Here is a 13266-nt window from a genome sequence, read left to right on the forward strand (position 1 = left end):
TAAGTTGGCAGGGTATGCTCAGACGTGAGTCCCTTGCTCACTTTGCCACTGGATTCAAGCAAGCCTGGCTGAAGACGGCTGTAATGCCAGAAACCGGTCCTAGGAAGCTTGTTTCCGGTCCAGGGAAGGCATGGCTTGGCAGTTCGGGCTGGACTGTTCCCATGAGGCACAGGGTCAGACTGATTTGCATATGACCATGTTTGAACTGGGGTGGCAGAGTGGGCTAAAGAACGGTGATGGATTAAACCCATATCTGTTGACTGGGTGTGAGTGGTTGATTGGTTCAGATGCTCCATCCATCACCACCCCCTTTTGTACCTCTACATAGGTGCCGTAGAATTGTGTGGGTAGGCCATCTGTTCCTGGGATTTTACCTTTCGCCAGGCCTTTAATAGCTACCCTAATCTCGTGCTCTGTAATATCAGCTGCCAGTTATTCTGAGTCTTCCTCAGTTATCATGTGAAGGGGAATCCCCTCAATGTAATCTTGTATCGCCTCATCCCCTTGGGGCCCAGAGCTCTTATACAACTGTTTATAGTAGTCTAGGAACCTAGTATTTATTTCCATCTGATTGTAATGGGGGCGGCCGTCTGTGTCGGATAACTCTATGATGTTATTCCCTTTGCAGGAAGGGTAGACCAGCAGTCTGCCCGCCCTGTCCCCCTCCTCATGGGTCGGATCCATGTAGTTTTTATAATCAAAGCATCTCAGGCACTCCTCCTGAGCTGCTACTTCCTCGTTTGCCTCCAGGAGCTCCTGTCAGAGCGCCGGATGCTTGGGCGTCTCCTCTCCAGCATCCTCGATGTGCAATCTGCTTTTTCTATGTCCGTAGTTAATGTCCGCCATACCCCAATTGATGTTGCCAAACACCTTCCCCTTATGGCAGCCTTGAAGGCTTCCCATTCCGTCAGTCTAGAGTCCGTGGAGTGGGCGTTGTCATCAAAGTAGGAGATAATGTGTTCCCTGAGCTCGTGGTGGAATACTTGGTCCTGAAGCGCCACTGGCTTGAGTCGCCATGTAGGGTTGGTCTGGAGTTGTGCTCCCCACTGCATCCTTATGAGGACGGGATTATGGTCTGATATCGCGTGCGTCAGATAATCTGCTACTCGCATCATTGCATGCATGTCCAGTCCTACATGAAGTTTGTGCTCATGTGAGAAGTGAGAGGATTCTCTATCTAGTGGGTGTGTGCACCTCCAGGTGTCCACCAGTCCCCACCAGGTCTGCCAGTCCCGAAAGCCCCTGGCTACTATATACACAGGGGAATCACGGAGCGGAGGATGAGAGCAGTCAAGGTCCGGGTCCGCCACACAGTTAAAATCACCCCCCACAATAACTGAGCTGGTCATGTAAGGTGCAAAGATCCCAGTCATCTTCTCCAGGAAGCCAAGAGGTTAATTAAGATCACGTCTTGTCTGTCCAGTCTTCCTGTGACTATGATGTACCTAACCTCCGGGTCGACTTTGTGTCCTGTCTGTTGAAAAGGGACCCCCGCCCTTATCCAGACTAACACCTCCCGCGTGAATGCTGAGAACGAGGTGTAATAGGACTGACACCTCCATCTCCGGTGTAGGGCAGCCCCTTCTGAAGGCAGAGTATGTGTCTCCTGTAGCATGGTGATATGCATCCTGCGTCTATTAAGGTTATACGTTATTCTATCCTTCATCTTTGTTCATTTTCCTTGTCCCCCGCCCCCCCCCCCTTCGACTCCCAGTCCGGAATCCCCCAGCAGATAGCTTTTGCGAGTATAATCATTACTAGCTGTCTCTATCTTTATTTCTGATGGCCTGCAGTGTCCCCAACTTATAACTTTGCTAAAAAAAAACTCCCCAGGACAAGCGAGGTTCTCTCCCCCATCCAAACTATGCACTTGTGTGTAACTGTGGAAAGTGTCTAAAGTTCAGGTAGTGAGGGGTCAGATGTATGCAGGTGATTGTTGTTATCCTCTAGTTTGAGGATTCTAGTTTTATATTCAGTGATCCAGTGTCAACGTCTTGAAATCTTTTCTCATGTCAACTATTTCTCTTTACAGTTACGTTTGTTTTAGTATATTGTGCTATTCGGTGAACAGCATTTAACTTTTTTAGAATAATGTCTGAACGTGGGTTGTGATGTGCTTTTTCTTTTATTGCTGAGTCGTGAATGGTGACGTAGGATTGGGAGGATTTTGCTTGGTTTTCTTAAGCCCAGTCTTTGTTTAATATGCCTTTAGAATCTTTCTTGTCCGTCATTTTGGAGAATAGATCACTTGGTTTCTTCAGGGAGAAGGACCCTAGACTAGTCCAAGACTGCATCTGTCTTGCTGCAGGTTAATATTAACGGATTCGTGTCTGCTTGCACCTATTTTGCCTGGTTTCATTTATTGCAGTAGCTATATTGAATTTATTGCTGCGTCTTTATTGTTTTATTTGTAGTAAACAACTGGGGCAATGGCAAGGTTAATGTTTTATTTACCTAGACAGCGTGAAATTATTATTATTGTTGTTGTTCTTATTATTATTGTTAATATATTTATTGAACACCCACCTAAGCATCTTAGCTCTAGGAACAGTAAAAAAATAAAGAATTTAACACATCACAAACCTGTAACAATTTCAATGGGCATTTGTTCGTCTAATTTGAGTCCAGAAATGAATGTAGTGCCTTTCTAAACGTAGCAAAGCTCTGAATTGTATAAATATCCAGAGGAAGTCCATTCTCGAGGCGAAGGCCCAGTCACTGGAAGCTCTCTTCTACTTGCATGTGCCTTTTCACTCACAGGCACTTTAAGCAAGAGAGCAGCATTTGAGTGGAAGGGCCTAACCGGATGGTGGAGGATAACCATCTCCATGAGAAAATGAGGCCAGTTTTATAATAAGTTCTGTGACCATGGCCAGCTGCCTTAAAAATCACCTTCTTTCCTATGGTCAGCCAGGTTAGATGGTGTCTGGGATGTGAGACGTGATCTACTTTTCTTAGTCCCATCATTATTCTCACTGCTATGTTTTGCAGACGGTGTAACTTTATAATACAGTAGTTAGGTATGCCCAAGTTGATTGCAGTAGGCCAGATTAGAGAAGCCACAAGCCCCAGTCACTTGGCCAAACATCTTCACAGGCAGGAGAAGATGTTGACCAGGCTTTCTGTATTTGATGAACAAATTATAGTAGATGGTGGAACAACACTCCCAGGTTTTTTATTGTGGTGATTGGAGTAGTAGGTGTCCCCAGTTGCTTTGGCCAAAAATATTATGCATTTTGCAAGTGTTTTGCATGTTTTTTGTTAAAAGAAAATGAATATGACCCATTAGAACAGTATACCTTTGTATTTAAATATGTTGCAGTCTTATGTTTTTTTGAATGTATAACATTATTAATAAAATATACATATATTTAAGCTGAAATCTAACATATATGTCTACAATAGTCAATATATAATTAATGATTTATAAAATATATTTTCCTATATTTGTATGCCACAAATAAACATCAAGCACTGATAACGACAAACAGTGTGGCTTTAATGTTGTAGTGCCTACAAACAGAAGTAAGCATAAGTGCACATTTGTGAATACTGTTTTTGTATGCACTAGCCTATTCGGCCAGACATTTGAAGTGCTCTGTGGATCTTAATTTTGCAGAAAAACAAAAGCAGGGTTATATTGAAGGTCCCCGTGTCTTAATTTTTAGTCCTGTTTTTTTTCTATGTGAAAATGTCTAAGTGTGAGAGAACCTTCATACATCGTGGGATATGATGTGTTTATTAAAAATTAAAAAAGCTTATTTGGTGGAGGAAAATGGATTTACTGATCATACTTTTTGGATGTAAAATAGCCCTTCATACATTTGCAATCGTAGGATGGCATGTGGTGAGTGAGCGTATAATCATTTCTGGGGCAAAGCTAAAGGTCACTCATGCCATATGTATGTTATAGTACTGGTACCATACTTCTGCTGACACCTTCTCGCTCAATCAAACCAGAGCAGAGAAAGTACTTCATGAACTATGCAGGGGGTTTAAATGGTTCTAGAGTAAAGGCATGCAATTTGAAGACATATATTGAATAGATTGCCATGTTTTTGCAATGAAAATCGGTTGAAATGTGAAAGATGTGCCTAAAGTTTTCTTTTGGTTATTGGTGTTAGTGCCTTTTATTTACAAGACCTTCGTAACACTGGTCTACTTTTCCTGTTATTCTTGTACATAAACCGCTTCCTTAGCGTTCCCTCGCCCCATACACTTATATTTGCTCGAGGCACGTTGTGGAGAAGTTGTTGGCTTGGTTTTATGACCATTGCTTGAATGTGACATCTGTGACCTTCAGCTCGCACATTAACACTGCGGCTTTCAGACTTTGGCCACAAGGCATACTACTCGATACTACCTCTTCTGTTTCCAAGCGCATTGAGAAACATGGATTCTGCCTGGCAGTGCATTAATAATGCATGAAGAATTCAATTACATTTGTAAATAGAATGCCTTCGTCTTGCACACTGTCACACTTCCAGTTAAAATGCCAGAGAAAAGAAACATGCATTTTGTTTAGCATTGCTTTAAAACGGTATTGATGAGCATTGCAGTACAGTAGCTATTGTAATTACTTGTTCGTTATTTTTACTTAAGGTGTCAGGGGACTGGAATGCATTTTAAACTCAGTTATAAGTTTGGCTCTGTATCATTAGGCGGCACTTATAGTGGCTTGGTAATAACAAATCGGTGCCTTACCATTAGATTTTCCATTCAGTGCTGTGGAATCTCGGGTTCTGGATCTCTGAGCATTTGGGCTTCCAACGTTTGGTAACCAGGCCTGTGACCCACTGCAGATTTTCACGGTAACCACCTACTGTATAGATGATAACTACTGCGATTTCTCGTAGGTAAATTTATCTCGTGGCTATCCTGCAAATGTGCCATGGATCTGTTTCTCATGACACAATGTTGGGCACCCTTCTTCCAACCGCTACAGCATACGGAAGAGCTCATGCTGATTGGCCCATACTAATGTGAGCCTTACAGATGTCTTTCTTTTGTCTAGTTTTTCATCGTGAAGTAAAGACGAGTTGAAAAGTGGCCAGTACCTAATCAACGTAAAAGGGCCATCTTGGGTCTACCACTTGGAAGTGGGGACCAAGACCTGTGCTGGCCACAGTGACGGTGAGCTACTGAGAGCAGTCGTATTAAGCAGAGTACAGCAGTACAACTCTTGGAGGAGAGTTCTGCAGTTTTAAGCATATTCATTAGAAGTATAATAGGTTTACCATTCAAAGTGGATGATGGATCTTTACAAAAAAGTCACTGCTCTTGAAAAGGGACATCCAGCTGCCCTCCACCTCCTGGGTAGATTACTTCATTAGAATCCAGGAAGTAAACTGCATGTACAAATAGGGGCTTGCTCTGGTACCTCCTTAGTCCGCGTTTGACCGTCTCCCTGCTTATACATAGAGGCGGATTTACTCATCTTTGACCTTTAAAGACCACTTTAGGTATTGTTTGCTGTTTATACAGTGAATCTAAATGACGTAACAGTGTCCACGATCCAGCCCGTAGTCCTAGGTACCCTTCAAGCTCTAGGAAGTATTTCTGGACCCTGGCAGCTCCTGGGACCAAGAGCCAGTCCATGCTAATATTCTGTGACATGTATGAATATGGTCCCCTTCCCCTAATCCCCCCCCCCCCCGCTTTCGCTTGTTTTAATTGAACTCCAAACTTCTCCCCTCTTTGGTCCCTCCTCCGTTTTCTCAAATATTGCTCTCAATCATTATACATGCGCTGAACCCCCATGCGCTGACATGAGAAACACTAGGATAACATTTGTAATAAGAGTCTTGTAAGTGATTGGGTTGCCTCTTATTTTTCAACTTTTTAGCATTGTTCAGAAACGAGATAAACTGTTGTATGCCTTTTGAGAGTCTGCCCTTGTAGTTTTGCCCTCTGTTAATTTTGGTGTGCCGCTTCTATTTCTGTCATAAAAACTAGTTTTAGAAAATGGATGGTTATTTTTAAGTAACTCGTGTTCTTTGTCTATGTTTATTTTGTAGGTTCCACTTTGGCTTCGAATAGCAAGACAAACTGTACCATCAATGGTTTGAAAAACATAGTTACCGCTGTCGAAATAAGCAAACATCTATAAAAAGATGAGTACGGTAAAACAAAGTGGAATTAAGGCTCCTTCGAAAATAGGCAAGCCAGCAATACCAGCCCCCAAAGCAACTGCAGCGGTTACTAGTGGTAAGAGAGACTTGCCTGTGCTTTCTTTTGGTTTCTTACCTAAAGTCTTAAAGTAGAACAGTGCCAGCCATTTTATGAAACACATTTATTTACTGTGTTGTGTTTTTGGATCATCTTTGTTTCCTTATTAATACTGTTCTGTCTCATTACCAATTTGAAATTGATGAGGCTTGCTTCTTTTTCGGTCTGACCAGTACACAGGTATTGAGCAATCTTGACCCAAGATGTCACATTTTAAGTGTTTGTAATGTGTAGTTTGTTTTAGTGCACAAGACTCAAGGGATTTTCCTGCAATAAAGATATTTTTTACTGACATGGTTGATCTTACCGCCAGTGGACTGTAAGAAACTTGCTTTCAGTTGATCAGTTTTCCAGGACATTAGTTCACAAATAACGTCACTGCAAATTTTCCGAAATAACATGAAGGGATGCCTTGATTCTCCTAAAGGTACATATGTATTGTCTATTTAATGCACTGTGCTTTGAGCTAGCAACAAAGGTAACCAGCTAAACATTTATTTGAATATTTCTGATAGAAATGTAAATCACAATGTAGCAACCTCTCCTAATATCAAAATACTGAAACACAAAACAGAAGCCAAGCTCTTCCTAGATGGTGAGCATCAATAAGATACCATGATTGGGGACCAGCACTTATTTTTCTTCAGCAGAGATTGATTGTGAGCAAAAGGAAGAAAAATGCAAACGGGAAAGGAGGAGGAAGATAAACGAACAGGCACAAAGGGAGATAGCGGGGAGCAGCAAGAGTGAGATAAAGGGACTGCATTGTGATGTACCACAGGAGCAGAGCTTTGGGAACCGGCTGTCTTTCATTTACAAATTAAGCACATCCTAGGGGGCTACCTGATGTTTATATCTTCCTCAATATGCGTTTCTCAGAGCTATTTGATACTAGGTGATTGTGTCCCAATCCACAAGTAAGATTCCAGCCCTTTTTTGTTATTTAAGTTGTTTTGAACGTATCCATAAAATGCTTTTTTTTTTTTCACAGTCTTGAGGATCTTGCATTTAACTATCGACTTTCTGATGAATGCTTCTACCTGCAGATTCCTCATTTGTACAATAATACCAGACTGGGTCTGGGAACTTCAAACTTCACAGCTCCCATGTCGCCAGTAAGGGTTGTGACCTTGGTATCGACGCCGAAAGTGGGGTTAAATGACGTCATTGTTGCCATTTAGCGCCCACCCTGGCATGGCAACGTCGGTTTCCTTTTTTGCTGCGCCTTTCCATTAATAGCGAATCTTCAGAGGCTGAAATGTTGCAGGAAAAGCGGAATGCCATAAACTCCAGTATGTTGTCTGAATCTTCCATAGTAAAAAAAATATGCCATCCAATTAAGTAAGTCGAACGAGCATACATGCTCCTCATATCCAAAGGCCGTTAGGAGCAAATCAGGGCAATCTGCGTGAACTTTGAAGAAACTCCGATCCAAGGGGCGCTGTGCCTGAGCACAGGTACTCAAGTTTGCAGTTGGCCCAAGTAGGGGATCGCATCCCAGGCGCCTACCCATGGGACATTCCTGGGCCTTCAACAGACCCATTAACAGTTCATAGTCCAGGGCAGCGTGTGTTGTATTGGAGAGGCAGACATCCAGGGCCCATTGAAAAGGGCACCTGAGGCAGTGGACCACAGGTTGCATGCAGGTAAAATAGGCATAACGGAAGGTCAGCTAATAGTCGATGTTAAGTACCTTTAAAGGCATTGAACCGGGTTTGGCAGCTCCTCAGATTGAGCAGCGATTGTGGAGCTACAGTAGAAGTACAAGTATGCTGTAAATCAGCAGGAGTACCAGAGGAAACCTTCGGAAGGCGCTAGAAAAATAAAAGCGGGTATTACTCCAAAAATAATCTGGAAGGAGGTGACCAGTCCGAATCTCATAAGTTTAAGAAAGTGGGCAAGGCCCTCTGTATCAGACGCATTAAATAATTGGTGAATTAATTGTCCAAAATGGAGTGAGAGATTCGTGTTTAGCAATGACTGAATCTCACTTGCAGTTCTTGCTGCCTGCAATTCGAAGGTCACACAAGCTGATGTAAGAGCCACTTTTTTGTTGAAACAATAGCGCTTTGAGTCTGCTTAGCTTATTGAAATCTGTTTTCAAAGTAGGAATAGAAGGCCAAAGCGAACTGTCTACAATCCCATGCGGGGTGGAAACAGGACATTGCTGCAACATGTAACTCTTACTATATAAGGGATGCCTGCAATCCAAGCTGCAGCTGTTGTGATTGTTTAAAATAAGATAACTGCAGTTAGAAAGCAAAGTCAGTGCGGGAATAATAGCTGGAACCGGGGTCCCCTTAAAAAAACAATATAAATTAGGGGCGGTAAAGTTGCAGGCACTGTGAAGGTGTACTTGTTTACAGACTAGGGAATGTCCTACTGTAGAATCACAACCCTCCCCTATAAGGAAATCCTCCCTATCTGCTCCCTGACACCGAAATGTGAAAGGCAGGGACCATTATTCATGAATATAGCTTTTCCTGTGGGGCTTATATCTACCAACTGGATAGTGTTTCATGCAGGCCATACACTGGAAAAGAGAGATAGGCAGTTAAATAACCCCATGTATTAACGACACAGCTAAATCAGTCTCTGCCACAGAAAACAGTAACTGGTCTAGTTTTTCAATATGTAATATCATATATATGTTGCGTCTTTCATCAACATTAACTTTTGTATATCTGTCAAATTAAATGGTAAAAATAATGCGGGTGCCTTCAGATAATCCCATGGAACTTTACCACTTTTTAGTGTTTGCAAGGTCCAACCAAATTGCATTACAGAACGTAACTGATTTTGACCATGGTATAAAACAGACACTTCATGTTGAATAATTAATGATGAGACAATGTTATCCAAAGTATATATACACGAGCAGACCGTGTATTAATGCTGTTATAAACAACTGCAAGAATTTTTCAGGCACACCGCAGCTTTCATCTGCATTAGCTTCCACAATTAATTATATGCCACATAAACAAAACGTTTTGTTCGAGGGGGACTTTTAACCTAACAGAAAATCAGCAAGATCAATGTCACCAGATTATAGAAAAAGATGTTGTTTCACAGATGTCAACATGGAATGATCTAACCATTGTTGACATAATTTACCTACAGAATATGCGGTAACAGTATGGGAATATGGAAAACCAGGATCAGGCCTACTTTTTGTAAACCCTTTTGTAGTATTCAGAAAGTGCAATTGACATGCATTAGTGTTCGTTGGCCACAATAACCATCCCAAAGGGTCAATATTGGAAGAGTTGAGTTTGCCATTCTGAAACATGACCGTTAATTCCTCAATTGTGTAGTTGGTGTATGTTTGCCACATGTCATAAGCAGCCAATGATGAAACAGAGAGATAATTTAGATTTTTAGCTGTGGCTAAACCAAAAGTTTCATTCAAAAACAGGAGCTGAGACGGCACGAGACACGTGCAATGCAATGATTCAGTACCCCTGCGCCTGCCAATCTTTGGTTTCCCAAATGGATTTTAAATCCGTGTGTCCTTCCAGTAATTATAACCTTTCACAGACAAATCAGTTAAGAAGGACAAGAAGTAGAACAATTTTGTATGGATCAGCATAAATTTGGTTTTGGTAGGTATGTTCAATTTATAAAAATAGGACACATGGTCAGGAAGATTCTAACCGGTGAAATACACAAATTTACTCCGTTGGGTTTGTTAGCTCCCCGGCATCGGGGTTGGGCAATGTTCCCACTGGGTATAATTAAAAATGGTCTTGGAGTATTCGTTTTGTGTAAAAAATTATGGTCATAATGTTGGAAACAGAACAAATAGTTGTAATTTGCAGAATTCAAATACAAATCTTCACTGTCAAAAGCAGTATAATATTTTAAATCTGAAAACAATGAATAAACAGCGTTAACATCCCAGTCATCAGAATGTATTCCAGACAAAACCACATCTCCTAAAGAAACACAGAATATGTATGGAATGTTGAAAGTCTCGGTCGGCCATGGATATCGAATGGTACTTAATCCCGAACTATACCATCTGTAATTGGGAATGCTGAAATATTAACTAGGGCTTGATCTTGTTTCATCTTATGAGATGAAGTGTGAGGGGCCAGAACTCAGTTAACCAAGTTCACAGCCGAGCGTTCAGGTAAGTAATGGCCATTAATCAACAGGAAAAATACAGTCACTAAGAGGAACACCATTGTCAGCACCATCCAGACGCATGTCCAGGGCAGGCCAGGTAAGTCTTTTTGAACCAGGAGAAGAAAAGACTGGTGTGTGTAGGGGGCTCTGCCACCCAGGATGACAAGGAAGACGCATCAGAAAAAAAGCTAGTACAATCCATGTAGTAACCTCTAGACCCCTGCTGAAACAACGGTGGCTGTTCTTCATTGGAAGGTGAATGAATTGTACGTTCAAGAATGTCAATTATAGGGGGCGTGGCCAACACCATGGCGAGCTAAGACGTGCGGCGCCGGAGCTCCCGGCGAGCTGCTGTAAATCCGACATTCCTGAACCCCAAATAGCCATCAAAATACCTGAGAAAAGGCGGGGACACGTTGTGAACCAGCGGAGGCAAGCGCCGACCGACCTACCGGCAGGGGACAACTAATCAGCCTACTTTCTTGAAGCGGATCAGTGCGCCCGGCCGGAGGCAAGATGGCGGCCGCAGCGCATGAACATCGCCGAGAAATCTGCAACTCGGCCTCCGGACCCGGCGGTGGGTTTCAGCAGTGAGCGCGGAGAGCGACGCCCTAGGGGTGGCGAGCACCCAGGCTAGGACACCTTCGATCCACGAAATCGGAAGATCCGAGGTTGTTCGAACCCTATCCAAGATGGCGGCGGGAGCTCCCGCGATGTATGGGAGGGTGCAGTGAGACCATCGAGCCTTCGCCCCTTGGGGCCAGTGAGGTGAGCAGCAGCGGAGCAAAGGCGACGGCCTTACCAGGGAAGGAGCCTGAGAAGGAGCCCCTATAGACTTATCGAGGGTCTGCTATTGGGATCTGCAGCGACATAAAGATTGCCGCCGGAACTGCGAGCTAGGGAGGTGGAGGCCCTGATCCCGACCCCGATCCCTGCGGTGCCCTCGCCGCCCGGTAGCAGGAAAAGTTACTTGCAGTCGGGCATCCGGGAGGGTGATCGGACGACCCTGTCGCTCTAGGGCTGCGGACAAGGGAGGTGTCACCTCGAGCACAGCACCGAGCGCCGGACGCCGACTGCTGGGACACAGACACTGCCTGCACCCCCTCCACTAACAGAGTCCGATCCAACGGCCTCCCCCTCGCTACCCCTGGCTACCCAAGACAGCGGGGGTCTTTACGAGCCGCGCCGGGGCGTGGAGGGAAGGGAGCGATGAGGAGAGACGCCCGCAGGAGGACGCTGGGCAGACTAACCTACCGGGTGCAACCCACCGACGACCCGAGCACGGCAAGGTGAGAAAAGGAGCTGGGGGAGACTTGTGTAAACACCAGTGAGAGACTCGCAGACCCCTAAGACTCCGAGTAAGCTTCAGAGAAGACGGCCGGCCCATTAAGGCGCGACTAGTGCCCGTGAGATAGGGTGAACTATTGCTTGCCCCGCGTGTTTGAACCATATACCCTGCACGTCATGGGGAAGAAAGACCCCATACCCAAAGCACCTAAACAAGGGCCCATGGACAATTTTGCCGTGCCTAGACAGGTGGTGGAACCCCTCTCGACCGCATCCGGTGTGCGCTCCGACACAGATCTTCTGATGGGGGCCATTCAGGCGTCCCGAGCCGATATCCAGGAATCACGAGCGGCCCTGGAGGTCAAGATAGGCGAAGTGGGATCCGAAGTGACATTGCTGAGGCAGGACTTCTGAAATTTATCCGACAGTGTGACTTCTGCGGAGGCACGGATGGGAGAGGCCGAGGACTCGATTACGACCTTGAGAAAAGACATGGCGGAGCTCAAGGCGTCACACCACCAACTCCTATGGAAGGTTGATGACGCTGAAAACCGAGCGAGACGCAACAACCTGCGTTTTGTCGGTTTTAGGGAAGGAATATGAGAAGACCGATATGGTGACCTTCCTTCGCTCCTGGCTGATAGAGACCTTCCCGGCGATACAATTTTCACCTTGCTTTATTATTGAGAGAGCGCACAGGGCCCTCCTGGCTAAACCACCGGAGGGGGCGAGACCGCGATCCTCCGAGAAGCGAGGAAAATGGGGGAGATCTTTCTAGAAAACGCACACATCATGATCTTTCCAGACTACAGTCAGGAGGTGCAGAAGCAACGCTGCTCTTTTTGACACTGTGAAAACCTGAAGATCTTCTACATGTTACTCTTCCCGGCAAAACTCAAGGTGCTCTACAAGGAACAATCACTCTTCTTCGACCCATCCAGAGGATGCCTGGCAGTGGCTGGAGGAACGCCCAATTCTCAACAGCAGGGAGGCCGCCGGACGAGAGGAGCTAGTTAGATCTTTGTGGAATGGGCCCATGTGGGAATTGCCCAAGACACGGAGGACGAACTCCAGGAGAGCGAAGAGACAAAACCCGGCAACACCTTATCGGGGCCGCGGCTCGGGAGGCATACGGAAAGGAAGATCGGCCTCACCGAGAGCGGGGGCTGAGGCGGGATCGAGATTCACCTGTCTACGAACTAATGCTCGCTCAGAGGGAGACGAAGACGATGAACTTGAAAGCCGCACCTCTGGCGGGAGGAAAGGGAAGAGGAGGGTCAATCTATCCACCCGTTGGTGGATGCGATCCGAGTGTTGGAGCAGGACATGTCGGAGCAACACAGCGCGCCTGAATCAGAGACTCAGGACTCCAGATCTTGAACAAGAACAGATCGGGCTATTGAGTATGCAGCTCAGTGATGGGAAGCATGCAAGTTGACACGCCCTTTTGTTATTTACGTTCACTGTTTTATATAAGTTTGTGTTTCGAATCACTCTCCTGACCTGGTAGTGGAGGGAGGGTATTAGGAGAGCTCCAAGGGAGGGATGTGTGGGAGGGCGACAAACCTTCTCCTACGGACAGTTCTGTCTTTCGATTGGATGGGACTGGAATGGGAGGGAGGT

The 13266-nt window shown here is 44.9% G+C and overlaps 1 protein-coding gene across 13 annotated transcripts in view; it reads left to right on the forward strand.

The window, feature by feature from the left end:
• The window catches only part of CLIP1 (CAP-Gly domain containing linker protein 1), an 804228-nt gene that overhangs the window by 130648 nt on the left and 660314 nt on the right, over nucleotides 1-13266 (forward strand). For all 13 annotated transcript variants that reach the window (XM_086942960.1, XM_086942953.1, XM_086942958.1 and 10 more), the window contains one exon: nucleotides 6018-6207. In XM_086942960.1, the coding sequence (XP_086799086.1) occupies nucleotides 6114-6207 (94 nt within the window). In that variant the 5' untranslated portion in view covers nucleotides 6018-6113. The remainder of the gene's footprint in view (nucleotides 1-6017; nucleotides 6208-13266) is intronic.

Source organism: Lissotriton vulgaris, chromosome 11 (genome assembly GCF_964263255.1).
Source record: "Lissotriton vulgaris chromosome 11, aLisVul1.2, whole genome shotgun sequence".
Taxonomy (NCBI): Eukaryota; Metazoa; Chordata; class Amphibia; order Caudata; family Salamandridae; genus Lissotriton; species Lissotriton vulgaris.